The sequence below is a fragment of the Natrix helvetica genome, assembly GCF_964273705.1.
Source record: "Natrix helvetica genome assembly, chromosome: 6".
NCBI classification, from domain to species: domain Eukaryota; kingdom Metazoa; phylum Chordata; class Lepidosauria; order Squamata; family Natricidae; genus Natrix; species Natrix helvetica.
Window position 1 is genome coordinate 80488214 of NC_138553.1, and position 24600 is coordinate 80512813.

A 24600-nucleotide genomic window follows, 5' to 3' on the forward strand; every position below is an offset into this window, starting at 1 on the left:
CATATGTCCCTACCCCCGTGAATGCACACAGAGCCCCTGCGCATGCGTGCACGAGCCCTCTGCATGCACCCCCTGTGCATGCGTGCAAACCAACCCACGCACCGCACCGCCTTCTGTGCAAGTCACGGCAGAGACCCAAAGGCCAGCCGACTGGTGGGAGGCGTGCGCGCATGCACATCGGAGCTGAACTGGGGCGGCAGCTCACGTGCCATGAGAGAGGTTTGCCATCATTGGCATAGGTGGCACCTCCCTCAATAGTAGCAACTGTGAGAAGGATCTTGGCGTCCTAGTGGACAACCGTTTAAATAGGAGCCAGCCGTGTGCAGCAGCTGCCAAAAAAGCCAACACAGTCCTAGGCTGCATCAACAGAGGGATAGAATCAAGATCACGTGAAGGGTTAATACTACTTGGTAAGGCCACACTTGGAATACTGCATTCAGTTTTGGTCGCCACGATGTAGAAAAGATGTGGAGACTCTAGAAAGAGTGCAGAGAAGAGCAACAAAGAGGATTAGGGGACTGGAGACTAAAACATATGAAGAACGGTTGCAGGAACTGGGAATATGTCTAGTTTGGTGAAAAGAAGGACTAGGGGAGACATGATAGCAGTCTTCCAATATCTCAGGAGCTGCCACAAAGAAGAGGGAGTCAAACTATTCTCTAAGGCACCTGAGGGCAGAACAAGAAGCAATGGGTGGAAACTAATCAAGGAGAGAAGCAACAAAACTGAGGAGAAATTTCCTGACAGTGAGAACAATTAATCAGTGGAACAACTTGCCTCCAGAAGCTGTGAATGCCCCAACATTGGACGTTTTTAAGAAGATGCTGGATAACCATTTGTCTGAAGTGATGTAGGGTTTCCTGCCTAAGCAGGGGGTTGGACTAGAAGACCTCCAAGGTCCCTTCAATTCTATTTCTATTCTACTCTACTCTTCATTGCTCGAAGCATTGCACTGCGTAGGATTTTTGCCTAGCTAAATGAAGAAAATACAGGTAGTCCTCGGTTTACGACCTCAATGGCGCCCGACATTTCTGTTGCTAAGTGAGACCGTTATTAAGTGGCGTTTGTGCCATTTTACGACCTTTCCTGTCAGGGTCACCACAAGTGTAGTCGCAGGGTGGTTGAGCGAATCCGGCTTCCCGCATTGACTTTGCTTGTCAGAAAGTCTCAAAGGACCCCATGACAATGGAACCGTCATCAAATCAAGCCGGTTGCCACCTATCTGAAGTTTGATCAAACGACCGCGGGGATGCTCCAATGGTCGTTAAGTGTGAAAAACGGTCACAAGTCGCTTTTTGTCAGTCCCGTTGCAACTCTGAACGTTATACCAACTGTTGTAAACCAAGGACTCCCGTAATTTTTGGATTATAAAATGCACCTGACTATAAGACACACCTAAATTTAGAAGAGGAAAACAAAATAAAACAAAAAAGGTTTTTGGCCTCTGTGTGCCTCATTTTCGGCCCTTTTTTGGAGCCTTTTGTCTACCCATTTTTAAGGCTTTTGGCCGTTTTTGAGGGGGGGTTTGGTCCGTTTTTGTGGGGGGGGTTGGTTCATTTTTGTGGGGGGTTTTGGTTCATTTTTGAGGGGTTTTTTGGTCTGTTTTCGAGGCTTTTTTCAGCCCATTTGTGAGGCTTTTTCCAGCCTGTTTATGAGGCTTTTTTCGGCCCATTTTTGAGGAAAAAAATGGCCAAAAAAGCCTCAAAACGTCCCCCCCCCCCAAAAAGGCCTGAAAAAGAGGTGTGCGGAAGCCAAAAAATGGCTCGCGGGTGGATGGCGCTTCAGCAATATTCAGTCTATAAGACGCATAGACGTTTTCACCCCCTTTTGGGAGACAAAAAAGTATGTCTTACAGTCCGAAAAATATGGTCTGTGTATTGCCTTGATAAATAAGGAAAATAATTGAATGGCCACAAAAACAAAAAGGAATAAGAATAAAGATATGGACATAGGTGTTTAAAAAAGAGAGAGAGAGAGAGAGAGAGAGAGAAAATCCAGGCATAAGAATATTATTCAACCGTTCCCACCAAACATTCAGACGAAATTCAAGTTATTTCCCAGTGCATCCCAAATTTTGTGGACCTCCCTGGCCCACTAGAAGATGGGTTAATTAAAATTTAAAAAAAAAACTTTCCTTAGTGTATCTATGGAGATTCTCAACCATCCAGGTCGTGGTTATCCCAAAGGTGCTTTTTCCCGAGAGGTAACTGGACTTTCTGGTTTTTCTTTTGAAGACATTTTGCTTCCCATCCAAGAAGCTTCTTCAGCTCTGACTGGATGGTGGGGGATTGGAAGGAATTTATATTCCTTGCAGCAGCTGGTCCTTTGCATCCTTTTAGAGGGTCGTTGAGGCCACTTGGAGATTTACCTGTCTCCTCAGGGTCACCTGAGAGGTACAAATGGTTCCTGAGTCTGCATTTTTTCCCTCTGGAAATCCGTTCCTACTCCCACCCCATACCGAGGGTCTTCATCCCAAATTGTATAGCTAAAAGTCTGTAGAAACTCTCTGTCATTCAGGTCATGGTTTGTTTGTTTGTTTTGTTTTTATTGGATTTATATGCCGCCCTTCTCCCAAAGGATTCGGGGCGGCGTACAACATTAAAAAACACACATCCCGAAAAGTTAAAAAGAAATTAAATATATAACCAAAAAAACAAATCGAATTTATAAAACAATACATTTAAAAAATGAGTTAAAATTAAAGGTGCTTTCCCAAAGGTGCTTTTTTCAAGAGGCAACTGGTCTTTCTTGTTTTTTCTTTGAAGACGTTTCACTTCTCATCCAAGAAGCTTCTTCAGTTCTGACAGGATAGTGGGAGAATGGAAGGATTTATACTCCTTGCTGGAGTATTTACACCCCTCAGGTGACCCTGAGGACACATAAACCTCCAGGTGCTTCAAAGACCACTTTCTTGGGACAACCATGATCTGGAAGATTGAGACTTTTAGCTATGCAATTTGGGATGAATACCCTTGGAATGGTGTGGGAGTAGGAATGGATTCCCAGAGGAAAAAATTGCAGAGTACAGTAACCATTTGCACCACTCAGGTGACCCTAAGGACACAGAGAAACCTTCAAGTGCTTCAACGACCCTCTAAAAGGATGCAAATGACCAGCTGTCTGCAAGGAGCATCAATCCTTCCATTCCCCACCATCCAGTCAGAGCTGAAGAAGCTTCTTGAGATGAGAAGTGAAACATCTTCAAAGAAAAACCAGAAAGTCCAGTTGCCTCTTGGGGGGAAAAAAAGCACCTTTGGGATTTCCTTAGCTTAAATATCACAGGTACCTTTGATCCATATACCAAACGAAGGACCCATTGGGATCCCCTATATCAAAACAACTTTACTTTAGGTGCGGCCAGAAACTGAAAATAAGATTTAACACAGCACAGTACCTATACCAAATGATTCGGTTGAGATCTGCGTATGTGGGACCGATGGGGGCAGATTGTAGGAGTGACGCCGAAATATAATTCTATCCTATTTTATCTGTATCTTAAATTACTGCATTCTGTTCCCATTTCATTTTAGACTTGTGTTTTATTCCGATTCCATCTTAAATCGTACTTTATTCCAAACCCATTTTAAATCATATTTCATTCCCATTCCATTTAAAATTGTGTTTTATCACATTTCATTTTAAATTGCTATTATCCAATTTTAGCAATCATTTGTTTCTGGAACGTTGCACTTTGATATGGGCCAAGGGCTAATCAATAAGGACTCGACGTACATAAGATTTAATTTCGGCACTCTTAATTTTGGAAACACTTTGCTCAGAGGAAGCACCAAAGCTCAAACTCTTGGTCACCCCATGGCTTCGGTTTCCATCCGAAACGTCTGTGTAACAAGGAACCCGATCAAAACCTAGGCTGGATGCCATACGGCTGTTTGAAAATATATTATGCATTACCCGTGGTGCATATTCCACCTGTTCCCCCCGATTGAAATGGGGGATTTCTCGTCTGCTGGTGCAGGACGTCGTCCCAAACCACAGCGCTTTCAATCCCATCTCTTCAGTAGACTCCAGAGGCATCCTACGCCAATCCTGGTGGGTTCTGGTTTTTTTTGGAAAGCCCTTGAAAGAAGAATTTCCTCGGAGGAGAGGTTTTAAAAAAATAATCACTCCCATACTCAGCACGGGTTTTAAAGCCTGAACATCCCTGGCCAATCGCAAGATAGCGAACGCAGCGCATCGCTCTGCAGTGAAGGGAAGAGAGGAGAAGGTGGCTTGTCATTCTGCCCAAGCGGATCGAACGAAGCCTTCTCCCCAACCCTCCCCAGACCCAAAGCTTTAAGCAAAACCGCCTTTTCCCCCCCACACACCTCCCCACAAACGTTGCTGAACCTCTCAAGATCCTAGCAGCTTTCCAGATGTTAAACCGCTGTCACGATGCATTTGCAGATGCTTATTGATTCTGCTGGAGGAAGCGAGAAAGACTGCAGCAGGCGGTGGGCTCGGCGTTACCAGCGGTGTGCCAGCAGGAGACGCTGAAACAATAGCCAAGGCTGGATTTTTTTGGGGTGGGGTGGGGTGGGGGAGATGCTTCGGATTCCCTTCCCTTCGACTCGGCGAACAAGTGAAGGAGCCAAACAAAACCGCGCCAGCATGAATCCCGCCGAGCTGGCACTGCTCAACCGTCTTCGGGAATTCGCGCAGCCCTCGCTGGAGGTAAGGTGCGAAATGCTTATTACAATCCACAGTCTCGGCAGCATGTAAAGAGAAGAGTTTTGGGAATGTTTTTAAAAGATAACTTTGATTGTCTTTTATTTTCTTTTTACTGTGAGCCCCGTGGCTCACGTTGAAAATGAAATCCTGTTGGTGCTCTCGAGAGAAAAGTGTATGTTTACCCAAACACATACATCACCCACATATACACAGGCTATATATATATATATGTATAAATATATACCTGCACCATACATATGGATGTACATGCATACACACACACATATGTCTTTCAAGTTCAGCTTAAAATTCTGCTTTGACTTCTCGGGCTTCTGTTTGATGGATGCCCGCAAAGTTGGCACGATTGTCAATTTTTCATGTTTCAATTGGAGAGGTGGAAAATATGCAATGGGGAGGGTTTGAGGGGGGGGAATGCTCTTCGGAGAGCGTGCGGTTTGAGTTCTAGCGGGTAGGTGTTCCTTTGCGTGGTTGAAAAACAAAAGGTGGGCTTCCATCAAATTATTGGTCAGCCACGCATCTATTCCAACCCATCCATCATCGACAGCTGCTCCTTGGGGGAAGATTGGGTCATACGGCAAATTTTTTTATTTGCTGGGTGGGAGAAGTAAGGCTCGGTTTGTGGGGTGCCCCTGTTCTCACATGCTTCGTGACCGAAGATATGTTTGGAGGGGAAAAGAAGCCGCAAGGAAGTGGATATACAGGTAGGGATTGAAAAGGCAAAAAAAAAAAACCCACCCCAAAAAAGGTGAATTAAAATGTTGGCGAAGCAACTGAATCTTTTACATTGCATTTCATAGCGCCTCTGCCCCCCCACCCCTTATTACAAATGCATTCAGAAAAGACGGCACCCTCCCTACGGCTGCCATCCTCTGCTTCGAATGCCATCTTTAAACACGTCCAATTTAAAAGATCAAGCTCGAAGATCTGTTTGGGGGAGGTGGGGGGGGGGGGAGAACAAGCCATATTTGGAAATGCTTTGATCTCCCTTAAACGTTGCAAACTTCCCACCCACACCCCAAAAAAGGCATTGCGCACGGTCCGCGTGGTTTGGGGAGTGATGGGAGATCGTATCTGTCATGGATCGCTTTCTTCGAATTAGAATTGAATGTCTTATTTTTTCCTTTTTTTAACCCCCCCCTCCCCCAAAGGTTTTCACGGTTTACTTGGACTCGCTTAACGACGGCATGAACAATACGTCTATCTAGGAATCTGAATAGCAAGGGTTTTTTGGGGTTTTTTTGCAAGATGCGCTTATACGGCAGACTTCAAAGGAGAAAAAGAACGGAGACCTAAGCTATGATTTCCACGACGGGTAGTGCAAAGCCCCGTCCAAATGGAAGTGTTGACATGACGATTTCCTCACTAAGGTTCAATTGTGAACCTCTCCTGTAAGTGGAATTACAATACAGTATCATGCCACCAGTGGACGAAGGAACAGCCAAGGTTGTGGACTGCGAAAGGAAAACTGACAGAACCAGGAGCAATCCCAAATTAATTTCCTATCTCGGGAATGTGTTCCTTGGGTCCGTCGCTTACAAGGACTAAAAGTTTATGGAAACTATGCGTAGGATAAACCAGCTGAGGCTGTCCCTGGCTTTTCGGCCAAACGTATTAATATTGACGGCGTCGATTTCTTCTATAAAACCGGAGGCTGCGGCCTAATGAGCAGAAAGACACTGCAAACCAATTTAAAAGTGCCGTGGGAGGACATTGGAGTAAAGCTTTTGAAGCTGGTTCATTTACGTTTTGTGCAACTTCAGGGATTTCTTTAAAAAACAAAACAAAACGGTGCCCCAACCTCCCGAAGGATACAAATTTATGAACCCTTCGCGGTCCTTTGCAACGAAAACCGATGTGTCTACACCACCATTGGTTGCGTCGAACTTTGCCGGGTGATTTTACGTGTTTGGGGGCGTCCGAGGTTGGTGGCGGTGTCTCGGGAAACGGCAGCGGGAAAGCGCTGGAAATGAAGGAAAAGTAAAATATTCGTCCAGCAGGCCAGCAGGCAGGCAGGCAGGCGGATCGTACCGGCAGTCCGCCCTGCCAAAACGCCTGTCAAAAAAATCTGTCAGCGACACCATGTGGGAACTCACGACAAGCTGAAAGTCCTGTGAGGGGATCCAATTCAGGTAAGGTCAGGGGCTTCCGACATCCGACCCCTTTATGTTTAACACTCCGCCAAAGAACAGAGCAGGAAATATATTTCATTTTAATGACCTTCTCCCTTGTCATCGTCTCTGCTTTTGTTTAACTGAAGCCCTGCCTGATATGACTGGATGTTTACTCTCCCGCCGAGAGAGGTTGTTCCATTTTTGTGAGGTTTCTCTTCCCAGCTCCCTCCTTACAAGATTAGGCTGGGTTACGGCCCGCTGTATTTCCTCCATCTTTACTCCACAGGTCGTCCTCGACTTACGACAGCGGGTTTAGCGACTGTCCGGAAGCGAAAACGGCACTGAAAAGCGGCGGATGAGCGGGTTTTTCCACACGTACAATCTTTGCGGCATCCGCGTGGCCCCGTGAGCAAAATTTCAGACGTTCGGCAGGCTGGCTCATCCTTACGACCGTTGCTGAGTCCCGGGTTTGCAACCTTCTGACAAGCAGAGTCGACGGGGAAGCTAGGTTTACTTAACAACCGAGTTGCTAACTTATCCCCTGCAGTGATTCATTTAACAACTGAAGCGAGAAAGGTCGTAAAAAGGGGGCAAAACTCACTTAACCAGTGTCTCACTTAGCAACAGAAATTTTGGGGGTCAGTTCTGGTCATTAAACTGAGAACTACCCCCTCTCTCTCTCTTTCCCTGCCTCCCTCCCTCTCTCTTGTCATACGGTGCAAAACAACACAATTTATGGCACATTTAGTATGACTATTGTCGTGACAAAGCCCCCACTAAGTGGTGATAAGTCATGGTTATTCTCTGTTGATTTTTATGCCCCAAGTTACAACGTAATAAATCCCGGTCTTTAAGAAACACCTCCGAGTATTGTAATAATTCCAATGTATCATTCCTTTGGTTTGTATTAATTGAACAGACTACTGATAGTCCTCGACTTATGACCACAATTGATCCCAAAATTTCTGTTGTTAAGCCAGACATTGGTTAAGTGAGTTTTCCCCCATTTTACGACCTTTCTTGCCACAGTTGTTAAGTGAATTACTGCCGTCGTTAAGTGAATCCGGCTTCCCCATTGGCTTTGCTTGTCGGAAGGTTGCAAAAGGGGATCACATGACCCCCTGGACACTGCGACCGTCATAAATATGAGTCAGTTGCCATGCATCTGAACTTTGGTCACATAACAATGGGGATGCCGCAATGGTCATAACTCTGAAAAACGGTCCTAAGTCACTTTTTTCAGTGCCGCTGTAACTTTGAACGGTCACTAAACGAACGGTTGTAAGTCGAGGACTACCTGTACCAACGATCATTGTATGAACAAGAATGGCAGAGCAAATAAGTCAAATCCGCATTTTGCAAATTTACACAGGATGTCCATTTACACATTTTGCAAATTTGCGCAGGTAGTCTTCGACTTATGATGGTTCGCTTAGTGACCGTTCAAAGCTACACTGGCACTGGGGAAAAAGTTTTTCACACTTATGGCCCATGGTCATGTGATCAAAATTCAGGCGCTTGGCAACAGATTTGTATTTATGACGGTCGCAGGGACCCCGGGGCGACGTAATCCCCTGACGAGCAAAGTCAACGAGGGAAGCCGGGTTCACTTAACGACCGTGTGACTCGCTCAACAACTGCAGTGATTCACTTAGCAACTGTGGCGAGAAAGGTCGCAAAATGGGGTGAACTTCACTTAACCAAGGTCTCACTTAGCAACATCAATTTTGGGCTCAAAATTTGTGGTCGTAAGTCGAGGACTACCTGCATTTGTTGTTGTTGTTGTTGTTGTTGAAGCTCCTCTTATTCCAGTGGGATCAAAATATAAACAAGCATTAGAGGGTCCCATTTAGTATGCTGAGCATATTTTTAAAAAAGTTATTTTCAGGCCTCTGAGAAATATTTCAATACGGTTATAATAAAACGCTAAGGGAGTAGCCACAGCCCAAGATCTAATGTTGAAATTACTATTTCACTGAATTAAGGTCCTGGCTTTTATGTTGGACTTTAGAACAAGTAGACAAATGTGTATCACTTCAGTCTGTCGACAACAGATGCACAATCACAAACTTGCCTACCTGCCTAATTAGGTAACAAAAATATGTGGTGATTTATTGCTTAATTCAACTCCATAATTTGACAATGTACAAGCAATTTCTGCAGGCAATTAAAAATTTCCTTAAAGGGAATACCCCCCCCAAATAAAAGTACATTTATACTGTAGTGTAAAACAATAGGACTGGGCATTAGGTATTTATGATCCTTATTTAAATGACTAATACTGGATTGTAACATTATATACAGACACCTACCATTTACAACTGTATGCATTTTAATAACAGTGAAATGTATAGCCAAAGCAGATACTTTCCCTGTAGGAAATGGAGCTATTAATGAAAAGTAAGGCTTATAGGTATTTTTTAAAATTATACCATTTGATAAAGGCCTTTATTTAAAGATCTCACCCTGGTTTTCAATCAAAAGGTTCCCAGATCAATTTTAAGAAATCAGGCTGCAGTTTTCATCCATACTTTCTTTTTTCCACCCATCTACCCACCCATTTACTTATTATCTATTCATCCATCCATCAATCACCCATCCATTCACCTACCCACCCATTTATCATCTGCTTGCCTACCTACCTACCTACCCACCTATCGTACCTACCCATCCATCTACCTACCCACCCACCCACCTACTCACCCACCCATCCGTCCATCCATCCATCTATCTTCTGTCTGTCTATTATACCTACCCCATCCATCCACCTGAGTAGATGAAGGAATGGAATATAGATAGACAGATAAATAGTCTGTCTTCTGTCTGTCTGTCTGTTTACCTACTGTACCTACCCATTCATCCACCTACCAGGTGGATGGATAGGGTAGGTATGGTAGACAGACAAACAGAAGATCGATTGATAGACAGACAGACAGAAAGTGGATGGATGGATGGATGGATGGATGGATGGATGGATGGATGGATGGATGGATGGATGGGTGAGTGAGTGAGTAGGTGGGTAGGTAGGTGGAAGGATGGATGGATAGATGTGTAGGTAGGTACGGTAGACAGACAGACAGACAGACAGACAGAAGACAGACTATCTATCTATCCATTCATCCATCCATCCATCCTCTATCCATCCACCTACCCATCCCTTTATCGTCTGTCTGTCTGCCTACCGTACCTACCTACCCATCCATCCATCCATCCATCCATCCATCTACCTACCTACCCACCTACTCACTCACTCACCCATCCATCCATCCATCCATCCATCCATCCATCCATCCATCCATCCATCCATCCACTTTCTGTCTGTCTGTCTATCAATCGATCTTCTGTTTGTCTGTCTACCATACCTACCCTATCCATCCACCTGGTAGGTGGATGAATGGGTAAGTACAGTAGGTAAACAGACAGACAGACAGAAGACAGACTATTTATCTGTCTATCTATCTATCCATCCATCCATCCATCCATCCATCCACCCACCCACCCACCCATTGATCATCTGTCAGCCTGCCTATCTGTCTTGTCTGCCTTCCTGCCTACCTACTTACCTACTGTACCTACCCATCCGTCCACCTATCCATCCATCATCCATCCATCCCCCTACCCACCCATTTATCATGTGTCTGCCTGCCTGCCTGTCTGCCTACCTACCGTACCTACCTATCCATCATCCATCTACCCATCCATCATCCACCCAATCATCCATCCTTTACCTATCTTCACTAAACATGGAATTCAAAGCTAAGCAAGCTTTTCTTATGCACCACACCTTGTCCTTAAAAAAAAAAGAGTAGCATTTCTTTTGTACCATCTCTAATTTCTGGAACCAGGTAGCAGTGTGTGTTTGTATGCATGTATGTATGTTTGTGTATATATATATCAAATCCCAGTAAGGGTATGGCTAGCTGATGAGAGCTAAATAGCTTGAAATAGATATATACTAGTCTCCCTTTATTTATTTATCAGCACAAATACAACATATATGCATATATGTATGTATGTATGTATGTACGAATGTATACACACACACACACACACACACACACAGAGTATATATATATATCACTGCTGATGAAACTATGGAAATTGTTTTCTGCAGATAATCAAAATTTTAAAAAAGAGAGCAAAAAGAGAGAGAGCGCCCCAAATCAATCCGCTTCCTAACTACTCTCTCTGTCTTTCAGAGCAAAAGAAACTTGGGAGAAAGGATGTGTTTCTCTTCCGTCCCAGAAGCCAACATGCAGTCTGAATCTAACATTACTGTCCGTGATGCCATCAGTGACTCTGAGCCCAATATGTACCAGCCACTATCTTACCCACTCAGCTTTCAAGTTTCCCTCACCGGATTCCTCATGTTAGAAATCGTCCTGGGGCTCGGCAGCAACCTCACCGTCTTGGTACTTTACTGTATGAAATCCAACTTGATCAACTCGGTCAGTAATATTATCACCATGAATCTTCACGTTCTCGACGTCATCATTTGCCTGGGATGCATCCCGCTAACCATCGTCATCCTCCTGCTCCCACTGGAGAACAATTCTGCCCTCATCTGCTGCTTCCACGAGGCCTGCGTGTCCTTTGCCAGCATGTCCACCGCCATCAACGTCTTCGCCATCACACTGGACCGCTACGACATCTCCGTCAAACCCGCCAACCGGATCCTGACGATGGGAAGGGCCATGGTCCTCATGACGTCGATCTGGGTTGTCTCTTTCTTCTCCTTCTTGATCCCATTCATCGAGGTCAACTTCTTCAGTGCCCACAGCGCCAACACTTGGGAGAACAAGACGCTGCTGTGCGTCAGCGCGAACGAGTACCACACCGAGCTGGGCATGTACTATCACCTGTTGGTGCAAATTCCCACCTTCTTCTTCACAGTGGTCGTGATGCTCATCACGTACAGCAAAATACTTCAGGCGCTCAACATCCGCATCGGCACCCGGTTTTCCACAGCGCAGAAGAAGAAAGCGAAAAAGAAGACCATTTCCTTGGCCACCCAACAAGAGCCCACCGAGGCACCACACGCCAGTGGAGGGAGAAATGTGGTTTTCGGCGTAAGGACTTCCGTTTCAGTTATCATCGCTCTACGGCGGGCGGTGAAGAGACACCGGGAGCGCCGCGAACGGCAGAAAAGAGTCTTCCGCATGTCGCTGTTGATCATTTCCACTTTTCTTCTCTGTTGGACACCAATCACCGTCCTAAACACGATCATTTTATGTTTGGGACCCAGTGACCTTTTGGTAAAGCTGAGATTGTGCTTCCTGGTCATGGCTTACGGGACCACCATCTTCCACCCTCTCCTGTACGCCTTCACCAGACAGAAGTTTCAAAAAGTTTTGAAAAGCAAAATGAAGAAACGAGTTGTTTCCATCGTGGAAGCTGACCCGATTCCAAACAGTGCTGTGATCCACAACTCCTGGATCGAGCCCAAGAGAAGCAAGGCTATCACTTTTGAAGACAACGAAGTGAGGCAGAAGTGTTTAGTACCTCAAGTGGTAACGGATTAGATTCCCGTATCCGCTGGATTATTTAAAGGGGGGGGGGGGAGGCGGGGAGTCAAGGATAAACCACGACTGCCAAATACGGAGATTTTTTTTTTTAAAGGGAGAGAAAATATAAGCCAGGCTGTGATGGTTTGATGTGCGTTTCAAGACAGAACAGAAATGGTGTTATTTATTTCCACATTATTTGAGACATGTGTTGCATGGCGGTTTGTAAAATCCTGGCTATAATTTTGTCAATACTCTGTTCCTCCAATATACCTTTAAGTAAATATTTTCTAACAAGAAAAGCCTTAAAATAGTGCTCACTTTAAAAAAAAACCCGTCTTTTTTGCTTGTAAATATGTAAAGCTTTGTTTTTTTAAAGTTTGGGCCAGAGAAATAATGCAGGTCGGTAAGGCCTATTCGCTCGCGCGCCTTATTTTGGCACCGTATTCAGGTTTCTGACAATAAACTGAAAAACTTTTTCTCAGTTATAATTTCTAAGCTTAAAATTATAGCTTTGTACCCCAAATAGCCACTAGCTTTGTGGAGTTCAAGGTACTCTATTATTTTGAGCCGCAATATATTCCTTTATAAATAGTTTTCATCAGAAGGATGATGGTTTTTTATATACATATTAAACTCAGCATGAGAGAGGTTTGCTTTTCAATAAGTGAAACACTACTGGACAGTAAGAATTTTCTAAAGTGTAATTCTTTTTTAATTCTTCCTAAATTTCTGTTTGGCTAACAGGAATGAATTTGCGTGTTTTAAAAGATTCTTCCGTGCGTATATATCAATGTTTCAGTCCAGAAATATGGGCTTTATACACTGCTAAATTGCTTGCTGTTCCTATTTCTAAGCAAATTGCAGTTGATAATCCAAAATGTTTTGCCAAATCAAAAACCTCAGTCCAAGAAAAGAAGAAAAGGCAATTGTTTGGCTATTATTCCATAGTAATCATATTTATTTATTTGTATCCTGCCTTTATTATTTGTATAAATAACCCAAGGCGAACATATCCAACACACTTAGAGTCACCTAAGAGAGTCGCTATTTATGCTCTAGGCTGCCAAGCTGCCTTAGATACATAATTTAATCATATGATTAAGCCACAGCTTACGAGTCTTACTCTCAAACAATGCAGCGTTGCAGTTTTGAAAAATCTCTTTACTGGGCAACTGTGCTATCTGTAGTCCTCGACTTACAATAATATGTTTAATGACCCTTCGAACTAAACACAGCACTGAAAAAAACGACTTAGGACTGTTTTCACATTTACGACCATTGTAGCATCCCTACCGTCACGTGGTCAAAATTCGGATGCTTGGCAACGGGTTCATATTTACAACGGTCGCCGTATACCGGCGGAAGCGCGATCCCCTTTTACGACCTCCTGACAAGCAAAGTCAATGGGGAAGCCAGATTTACTAAACAACCGTCTTACTAACTTACCAACGGCAGTGATCCACTTAGCAACGGTGGCAAGAAAGAATCGCAAAAGAGGGGTGGTGGTGGCAGAACTCACTTATCAAGCGTCTCACATCGCAACAAGACATTTTAGGCTAGATTGTGGTTGTGAGTAGAGGGCTACCTGTCCTATTTTCAGAGTTAATTCCTAAAAGATCTGGAAGATTCCTGTATTATAGGCAGAATACAATGAAGTAGTAGCTTAAACTTTATACGGGCAGATCTAGTCACCTGCGCCTGACTGGTAGTGTTACAAAAACCCAATTTTCTATTTTTTTTTTAAAAAAAACCATGAAATAGTACAAAGGTTACATTCAAAGAAAGCAGTGATCTTATTCCGCAGATGTTCCATTAGAAAGCATTGAAGGCTGTCAATTTTACTTCTGCGTTAATCTTGGCGAAGAAAAACGGACAGGAATAAACTCAATGACGCACTCATACAAGGAGCTAATCAGTATTTGCGGGGTATGGTTAAAAAAATACATCCAGGTGGCATTCACAATAAATGGCTCTGCTCAGCGCACTTAAAAAAGAGAGCAATCATATCATTGCGGCCGCTATCTTGATTTCTTGTTTAATTACGCTCTGTGGAGGCCCAGATAACCACTGTGAAATCATGACTGAATTATTTTGTTAACAGGGACCAAAAAAATAATAATAATAACAAGATTATTTTTATGTTCGTCATAAGAATACTATTCTTTGCTCCAACGCTGGAAATTTTTAAGAAGAGATTGGGCAGCTATCTGTCTGAAATGGTAATAGGGGTTTCTGTCTGAGCAAGGGGTTGGACTAGAAGACCTCCAAGGTCCCTTCCAACAACTCTGTTATTTGACTCCGACTCCTATCCGATCCTATCCTATCCTATCCCTATCCTACTCTACTTCTATTCTATTCTACTCTATTCCTACTTCTATTCTATTCTACTCTGCTCTACTCTATTTCTACTTCTATTCTACCCTGCTCTACTCTATTCCTATTCTATTCTGCTCTACTCTACTCTACTCTGTTCCTACTTCTATTCTATTCTGCTCTACTCTACTCTATTCCTACTTCTATTCTATTCTACTCTACTCTATTCCTACTTCTATTTTATTCTACTCTATTCTATTCCTACTTCTATTCTACTCTGTTCCTACTTCTATTCTATTTTACTCTACTCTATTCCTACTTCTATTCTATTCTGCTCTACTCTATTCCTACTTCTATTTTATTCTACTCTATTCTATTCCTACTTCTATTCTACTCTGTTCCTACTTCTATTCTATTTTACTCTACTCTATTCCTACTTCTATTCTATTCTACTCTACTCTATTCCTACTTCTATTTTATTCTACTCTATTCTATTCCTACTTCTATTCTACTCTGTTCCTACTTCTATTCTATTTTACTCTACTCTATTCCTACTTCTATTCTATTCTGCTCTACTCTACTCCTACTTCTATTCTACTCTATTCCTACTTCTATTCTACTGTACTCTATTCCTACTTCTATTCTATTCTGCTCTACTCTACTCTTATTATTTCTTCTTATTTTATTCTATGCTCTTTTATTCTATTCAATAAAATGTAGCAGATTATGAGATCTAAGGAAAAATCTCACAACATGTTCTAGCAGCTACCGAATGAATGAATTGACTGAGCGCCTTTGCTTCCGTTTTCAAAAAGTTCGCATTCAAGAATAACTTCTATTTTAATGAAGACAAAATACGCCTGTTTGTTTGGAGACCATCTCAAAGCTAAAGCTAGAAACCCCAATCTCATTAAGAGTCCCCTTTCAACAGAGCAGTGACTACACAGCTATTTATTATTAAGGATTAGTAAAGCCACTTTAAAGAATTTTAAAGGATAATTAAAATTTAAGCTAAACTGTATATTCCAAGGAGCAACGTTTTCCCCAAAGCCTACCAAATAGATTTGGAGAAATTTTTGTGTGTACACCAGAACAAGAGCAAACTAGAAATGTAGGTTCAATATTACTTCGTTCATTATTTACTGCAAATTGATAAAACATATTACCCCATAATAAAGGCTGAGCGCCAAAGAATGGAGGCCTTTGAACTCTGGTGCTGGAGAAGAAGACTCCTGCATTGAGTCCCTTGGACTGCAAGGCCATCCAACCGGTCAGTCCTAGAGGAGATCAACCCTGACTGCTCTTTAGAAGGCCAGATCCTGAAGAGGAAACTCAAAGACTTTGGCCACCTGATGAGAAGGAAGAAGGACTCCCTGGAGAAGAGCCTCATGCTGGGAACGATGGAGGGCAAAAGAAGAAGAAGGGGACGACAGAGAAGGAGGTGGCTGGATGGAGTCACCAAAGCAGTCGGCGTGAGCTTCAATGGACTCCGGAGGATGGTAGAGGACAGGAAGACCTGGAGAAACATTGTCCAAGGGGTCGTGATGGGTCACAACTAACAACAATAGCAACAATTACCCCAGGACTAATTTGATTTAAGAGAATTAGTTTGATCTGTTGAAAATGTAGAGCTTTCTCATTATACTCAAGTATTAAAGTTTACAATTCAACACCACAACCCAACTCAGACACATTAACTTCTCTTTCTCAAGGTCCTTCCAACATTCTCTTCCCCAAAAACCTGCAAAAAAAAAAAGACACACTTGCAATTCTTATCAGTGTGAGCTGTCAGTTTTCGATGACACCACATCAGTAATCTGCAAAATGAAGGCCGCTGGAGGCTGAGGAATTGACAAAAATGAGTCTTTGTGCAAAGGATGTTCCTTATTATTGTAAGGAACTTTGATTTTTCTTTTTTGAAAAAGTATTGAAAGGACTTTGATTTTTCTTTTATAAAAAAAACATCGTATGTACAATTCTTGACTTACAACCCATTCATTTAACGCCCATTCAAAGCTAAAAGGGCAGTGAAAAAGGTGAGCATTTTCACACTTACGACCATATAGTATCTCCGTGGTCACACAATCAAAATTCAGAAATCGCCTCATACTTATGACGTTTGCAGTGTCCCAAGATCGTGTGGATCCACTTTTGCGACATTCTGACAAGCAAAACCCATGAGGAAGCCATATTCAATTAACAACCACATCATTCATTTAAACAACCGTAGTGATTCGCTTAACAACTCAGGCAGGAAAGGTCGTAAAATGGGGGCCAAACTCACTTCACAAATGCCTCGCTTAGCGATAAACATTGTGCGGCTTGATTGTGGTCGTACGTCGAGGACTAGACCTGTGTAGCATGCAAGTAGTATCCACGATATCTAAAATCGATCAGACAAGTTTGTGTTCTGCCCTCCCACGACAATTCTGAGAAACATACAACGAAACGTTAAGTACAGCTAACTTCTGAAGACTCGTTTGGCCTCGTGTCAGGGTTCCAAGTAACACCCCCAACGAAAGAAGACTCCGCGGCTTGAGTTCCCTCAAAGTTCCGTTTTATTAGCGATGCCGTATTGGCACATCTGGGAAAACACGAATCTGAAAGTTTCCAGGTTTTCTTCACCCAAAAGAAAGTTCAAGTCCCTGCCCAGCACCCACATCTCCATCCCATGATCCAACCAGGCACCGTCCCAACTGGAGATGCCTCCCAGTCACACCTCTCCAGGTGTAGGGCAAGATGTCCTTGACTCTCTGAGAAAGGGATTGCTCTGACCTGGGTTTCCCAAGAGCATGAAGCAAACTCCTGGTCCCGACAAAAAACCCTTTTATTAATTGACTGTGAATTCCTCTCATTCACATCCAGCAAAGTCTCTCGAGGGAGGATTTACAGTCACAGACCTTCTCTGGCTTGGAGAGCTGCCAGGCCGATATCTGCAAAACTTGGCAAGGAGTCTCAGAGAGTCACAAACCAATTAAGCAAACTAATGGTCTCCTGCAAACTCCACTCCCCTTTCGCTCCTCTTTTATTTCCTCTGGGAAGGGCCCTTCATCGTCCACCTGTGGCCTTACTCCCAAGTCGACCCCTGTTCTTTAGCTGTTCCCTTCGTCTGGCAACTCTGTGCATGCACACACTGGGAACAGGCTCCATCTGTTCTTCTGCCCCATTGATGTCCAACTCCGAAGGCAGCTGATAAATGGCATACGGCTGTGTATCGGCTCATCAGAGCCTTCCCCAGCCTCCAGGACTGGCCCGTGCTCCTCCCCAACCTCCTCACTGTCCGAATCTGCTGCCTGCTCTTCTGGCAGGCCACAACAGGAATGTTATTTTGACTATATCTATCCCACTCCATATATTCCCCACTCCCAGTTTCCCACAGCACTGAATTTGGCAGGCCTAAAGGCCCAATGCAAAAGATGGCTTCCAGGCCTGACACCTCGAATCGTTCGAGATTTATTTCTGACGAAGACCCACCCAATGAGCAAACACACGTGTCAACCCTGAAGGTGACCTGACCAAAGCCGACCGAAGCCAACAACACGATCTTAAAAATAAAAACAAACAACGATCCGCCGGACTCACCGAGTTCGTTGAGACTCTGAGCAGCTTTGGTGATCTCCCGGCTTCCGCCCTGAAGCTGACCTTGAAGTCTTTTGCTGAGGTACAAGATCCGTATGATCCTCCTCAGCAGGTCGCAAGCAGCCTTGGGAGGAAAACATTGAATTAAGCATGCGTTATTCAATAGGATTTATGATTATCCAGCATTAAGGCACCTGCTGGGGAAACATCCCATGTTTATTACAGGGGTGAAATGCTCTGAAGTCTGCTACCAGTTCGCTTCGCGCGCATGCGCACCGCGGGCACTAAGCCGCCTTTTCTGAGTCTGCAAAGGTAAGTAGAACAGCGGGAGGGTGGGGTGGGGGGAGACAGCTGTGCCACGTGATTTAGATTCGCTAGAAAGCAGGATTTCCTGTTTCTAGCGGATATAAATCGCACAGCACAGCTGATTGTCGCACAGCTGATCGTCGGGACTTTTTTTTTTTCACTTTTTAAAAATATTATTTTACTACTGGTTAAAAAAATTCACAAAAAGTTCTGACAATCAGCTGTGCGACAATCAGCTGTGCAGCACAGCTGATCATCGGAACCTTAAAAAAAACTTTTTAAAGCATTTTTTTTTGCTAACGGTTCACCCGAACCAGTTGCAAAAAAAAAAAAATGCTTTAAAAAGTTTTTAAAAAGTCCTGACGATCAGCTGTGCGACAATCAGCTGTGCCGCACGATTCCTATCGAATATAAATCACGTGGCACAGCTGATTGTCGCACAGCTGAATACTGGTTCACCTGAACCAGTAGCATTTTTTTTTACTACCGTTTCGGGCGCACCGGCTGTTGGTCAAACACACCATGGGAGTCCCAAAGGTGCTTTTTAAAGAGGCAACTTGGTTTTTTTTTCTTTTGAAGACATTTCACTTCTCATCCAAGAAGCTTCTTCAGCTCTAGCTGGATGCTGGGGAATGGAAGGATTTATATTCCTTGCAGACTGCGGGTCATTTGCATCCTTTTTAGAGGGTCATTAAGGCCACTCGGTGGTTTATTTGTGTCAAGTTCGCCTCAATGACTCTCTAAAAGAATGCAAATGACGAGCTAACATGGGGTGTTTCCCCAGCAGGTGCCTTAATGCTGAGTTTCCATTTCCTTTCCTTTCCCATTTGCATTTGTTTCCTTTCCTTTTTCCCTTCCCTTCCTTTCCTTTCCCCCTTCCCTTCCTTTCCTTTTCCCTTCCCCTTTCCTTTCACTCCCTGTCCTTCCCTTCCTTCTCACTTTCTACCCTTCCCCTTCCCTTCCTTGTTCATCAATTACCGGCCTAGCGTGACTTTGAAATACATGCCAGCCAGAAGTGGCACCCTTTCCACCAAGTAGTTCTCTGCAATTAAAGCTTCAGCTAAATGAACTCCCTTAATAACTTTAATTATGTGTACCGAGGCACCCGTATAAATCATTCACAGCACAATTGCGCTTCCAAACCCGTTCGGCGCTACAAAATGTGTGGTCTATACAACCACAGGATTTGGATTACGTTCCTCGGTATCACAATGACTCCATTTCGTTCCAAACCGGTAGATTTTAATCGTTTGCGCCACTGAATAAGTTACACAATTGCAAAGAGAGGGATTTTCCTTGTGGGAATTAACGTCACAATTTTAATCCGTTCTTTAGAAGCAAACCCTTTTCTAGTTTAATGCGTAATTGGAGTAACTGAGCTTGCCTAAGATGCGCAAACATACAAACCGCACGAAGGATGGAAAAACTCAAGAGTACGAAAACTGAGCTATGGAAGAATGTCATTTTATAGTATTTTGCAAGGCAGGGTGTGTTTGTTTGTTTGTTTATTGGATTTATATGCCGCCCTTCTCCCTAAGGACTCAGGGCGGCGTACAGCATTAAAAAACACATATCACAAAAGTTAAAAGGAAATTAGAAACAATCCAAAAAACAAACCCAATTAATATAACAATAACATTTCAAAAATTAGATAAAATTAACAGGCCAGGCCGGCTTGCTGGAAAAGCCAACTTTTTAGGGCACGTCGGAAGGACCGGAGGTCGGGGATTATGCGAAGCTTCGGGGTGTGAATTCTACAAATAAGTGAATGAAGTTCCTATATCCATGATGGCGAACCTGTGGCACGCATGCCACAGGTGGCATGAAGAGCCCTTTCTGATGGCACACAAACCAGGGGTGGTTTCCTGCCAGTTCTAACCTCTTCTATAGAAGAGGTTCCACAAATCTACCGTGCCGTTTAGAACCGGTTCCAGCTCCCTCCCCCCGCCCGTCCTCACCACGCTTGACCCGCCAGCCGCTCACTGATTGGCTGGCTCACCAATCGCCCTGCCCGCCTCTCAGAGTCCTATCTAAACCTTAAAGTCTTAAAACTGTCAAGTTTGAACATCCCTGGTTTTTTTTTCTAAAGGGTTAGGGGTGCAAGGGTCTTGTAACTTGACAGCTTTAAGACTTGCACACTTCAATGCCAGAGTTCCTGAGCCAACATGACTGGAGGAGGAATTCTGGGAGTTGAAGTCCACAAGTCTTAAAATTGTCAAGTTTGAACACCCCTGGGTTTTTTTTTCTAAAGGGTTAGGGGTGCAAGGGTCTTGTAACTTGACAGCTTTAAGACTTGCGTGCTTCAAATGCCAGTTTCTGAGCCAACATTTTGGTTGCTAAGCAAGAGCGTTGTTAAGTGAGTTTCACCACATTTTACAAGGTGGCCACGCCCACCCAATCACATAACTGCCAAGCCACTCCCACTCGGTCACATGGCTGGCAAACCACTCTCACCCGGTCACATGGCCAGCAAGCCACTCCCATAAAGGAGGCCACACCTACAGAAGAGGTTCTAAAAGAGTTTGAAACCCACCACTGACACAAACCATCACTCAGCTGAGCTCCACTGCGCATGCGCGCATGCCTCCCACCAGCCAGCTAATTTTCGGGTCCCTGCCGTGCATGTGTGGGGGGGCTGTATGTGTGTCATGTGTGCAGGTGGGGGGGGGAACCTGGGGGTGCGGTGTGCTATGTTTTGGTTTCAGGAGGCTTCAGGGAGGCCTGCTAAGCCCAAAATGGGGCATGGGGGCATGGGGTGTGGCACGCATGTGTGGGTGGATGGGTGGAGTGCAGGGTGACCGTGCATGCATGCGCAGGGTGCATTGCATTATGGGTGTGGCCACACACACACACACACCGTCACACATGTGCGTGCTATTTTGGCACGCCTGGGCAAAAAGGTTTGCCATCGCTGTCCTATATGTTTAGATATCTGACACCTTCGCTTTCTCGGGTTTGAAAAGGCCGCCAGTTTGAAAGGTTCCAGCTATAAAGTATTATTCTAAAAGCAGATTATTTTTTTAAAAGCTGCTTTTAGCCACTTGTGACTGGTTCGTCTGAGGATGTTGGCCCTTCAAACTAAATCAGCGGTCACCAGCCAATGGAAGACTATGTTCTGACATTCGGCCACCGACTCATATTTATGACGGCTGCACTGATCCCCTTGTGCGAACTTCCGACAAGCAAAGTCAACGGGGAAGGCAAATTCACTTAACCCCCGTGTTACGATCAATTCGCCTAGCAAGGGTGGCACGAGAGGTCATAAAATGGAGCAATGTTCACTGAACAAATATCTCGCATAGCAACAGAAATCTGGGGCTCTGTTTTGGTCATAAGTCGAGGACTACCATGTACTTAAAGAAAGAATGCTTCTTTTTCCAAGGCTTACTTCCTACTCCTTCCTACAGTTTACTGGTAGTGCTGAAAAAGTGAGAATTACAGTATGTCCACGAATCACAATATAATAGCACGAAGCTGGAGAAAAGAGGACATTAATTCTGAGAAACATGGGATATTTTTGGCAAAAAAAAAACCACAACAACTATCAACACTTAACAATGATTGGCACACAGCAATCTTTAATATTATGTCAGGTTTAAAAAAAAGATTCTCGGTGGATGTCCATAATGCTAAATGCTATTTTCAATTTGGTTTCCACGAATTCCAGAAAATTACACACACACACACACAAACACAACTAGAAGACCTCCAAGGTCCCTTCCAACTCTGTTATTCTGTTCTGTTCTGTTCTGTTCTATTCTATTCTATTCTATTCTATTCTATTCTATTCTATTCTATTCTATTCTATTCTATTCTATTCTATTCTATTCTATTCTATTCTATTCTATTCTATTCTATTCTATTCTATTCTATATATTTAGAATTCTTGGGAGGTGAGGAACAAGGAATATATATAGATATATGGAATTCTTGGGAAGAGAAGAATGAGGAACAAATATTAATATGTGGAATTCTTGGGAAGAGAGGAACGAGGAACAAATATTAATATATGGAATTCTTAGGAAGTGAGGAAAAGGAACAAATATAGATATATGGAATTCTCGGGAAGTGAGGAACAAGGAATATATATAGATATATGGAATTCTTGGGAATAGAGGAACGAGGAACAAATATTAATATATGGAATTCTTGGGAAGAGAGGAACGAGGAACTAATATATGGAATTCTTGGGAAGTGAGGAACGAGGAACAAATATAGATATATGGAATTCTTGGGAATAGAGGAATGAGGAACAAATATAGATATATGGAATTTTTGGGAAGAGAGGAACGAGGAACTAATATAAATATATGGAATTTTTGTGAAGAGAGGAATGATGAACAAATATATTTTGGGTTTTATTTCCCCCTCAGAGAGGATTTTTGGGGGGGGGGAAATGTTCACCATTCTTATGCTATGATTTCAATTATTTATTCTGGGAGTGTGTTCCCCCATTTCTCGACTAGTAACTATAGCAACCCTGTAGAGCCCTCCAGAAAAAACAATCTGGTTATCTCTGCCCATCATTAATTCACTCCCATGTTGGAAGTCGCAAAACCCCGTTCTAAAAAATATCCTTCACGTCTGATAAATCTCGCCGTTGTTCTGCGGCTGTCTGATAGTACTCTTTTGAAGGTCAAAAAAGGAGGAGGAAAAAAAAAAGGAATATTTCTGAAAATGGAGAGAGAAGACAGAATCACTTACCTGGAGCCTTGCTAGCTGCGCCGTGCGCGATACGATTTTGTTGTAGGGGTCGATAATTTTGGCTTTGATTCTAATGCAAAAAAAAAAAAAAGGAGCCATGTTTTAGAGACCAGGGCGATGCATAAGAATTTAAAAACTTTCAAACAACGGGATACAGATCGGGCATACCTGTCAACGGTGCTCTGCAGGGCGCTGATTCGGGTCTGCATCATTTCGAGAACACCTGCACCAAAGATAGAAGAAGCGATTAAAATAACGACCTCGTTGAGGGAAAGGCTGGGGGGGGGGGAGTTCCCCCCTCTAGTTGAGGAAAAGAAACTTAAAATAAGTTAGGGAGTTGCGGGATTTATAATACAGGTGGTCCTCGGCTGGCAATGGTCCGTTTAGGGACAGTTCAAAGTTACAACTTTGGGACGCAGTGGCTCAGGGGCTAAGACGCTGAGCTTGTCGATCAGAAAGGTTGGCTGTTCGAATCCCTAGCGCCGCGTAACGGAGTGAGCTCCTGCGACTTGTCCCAGCTTCCGCCAATCTAGCAGTTCGAAAGCACGTAAAAATGGAAGTAGAAAAATAGGAACCACCTTTGGTGGGAAGGTAACAGCGTTCCGAGCGCCTTCAGCGTTTAGTCATGCCGGCCACATGACCACGGAGACGTCTTTGGACAGCGCTGGCTCTTCGGGTTTGAAACGGAGATGGGTACCGCCCCCTAAAGTCGGGAACGACTAGCACATATGTGCGAGGGGAACCTTTACCTTTTACCTAAAGTTACAACGGCACTGAAAAAAGTGGCTTTTTTTCACCCTTACGACCGTTGCCGCATTCCCCGCGGTCACATGATCAACATTTCAGATGCTTGGCAGTCTTTATGACAGTCGGGACGTTTTCCGGGGATTGCCTCTTGCGACCTTTCTGAGGAAAAAGTCAATGGGGAAGCCACATTCGCTTACCCACCGTGTGACTCACTGAACAACAGCAGGGCTTTGCTTAAAGACGGTGGCAAGGAAGACCGTAAAACGGGGCAAAACTCAATTAAGACCTGTCTCCCTCAGCAACACGAATGCTGGGCTCAATTGCGATTGTGAGCAGGGCACAACTGAGCCCAAAATTTATGCTCCAATAAAATCCAATAAAGTTAAAGTTAAGATGCTGTTCAGCAAGTTTTGCCTCATTTTACGACCTCCCTCATCCAAGTTGTTAAGTGAATCATGGCAGTTGTTAAGTTAGTGACACGATTGACTTTGTTTTTTCAGGACGCAAAAAGGGGAAAACATGATCGCAGGACCTTGCGACCGTTGTAAATGTGAGTCGGTTGCCAAGCATCTGAATTTTGATCACATGACAGCAACGGTCGTAAGTGTGAAAAATGGTCACAAATCACTTTTTTTAGTGATCTT

The 24600-nt window shown here is 43.7% G+C and overlaps 2 protein-coding genes across 3 annotated transcripts in view; one reads left to right on the forward strand and one right to left on the reverse strand.

Moving 5' to 3' along the window:
- COG5 (component of oligomeric golgi complex 5) overlaps window positions 1-24600 on the reverse strand; it is a 312215-nt gene that overhangs the window by 276218 nt on the left and 11397 nt on the right. Inside the window, exons 4-6 of the mRNA XM_081957959.1 lie at window positions 23378-23432; window positions 23210-23279; window positions 18203-18323 (exon numbers count right to left, since the gene is read on the reverse strand). Of these exons, the coding sequence (XP_081814085.1) occupies window positions 18203-18323; window positions 23210-23279; window positions 23378-23432 (246 nt within the window). The remainder of the gene's footprint in view (window positions 1-18202; window positions 18324-23209; window positions 23280-23377; window positions 23433-24600) is intronic.
- GPR22 (G protein-coupled receptor 22) lies at window positions 4561-13225 on the forward strand. Of its 2 annotated transcripts, none has more exons than XM_081957104.1 (3): window positions 4561-4671; window positions 5838-6818; window positions 11000-13225. In XM_081957104.1, the coding sequence occupies exon 3, from the start codon at window positions 11024-11026 to the stop codon at window positions 12320-12322; it is 1299 nt and encodes a 432-aa protein (XP_081813230.1). In that variant the 5' UTR covers window positions 4561-4671; window positions 5838-6818; window positions 11000-11023; the 3' UTR covers window positions 12323-13225. The 2 variants fall into 2 exon arrangements, with proteins under 2 accessions (XP_081813230.1, XP_081813231.1); XM_081957105.1 differs by having other exon boundaries at window positions 4569-4676.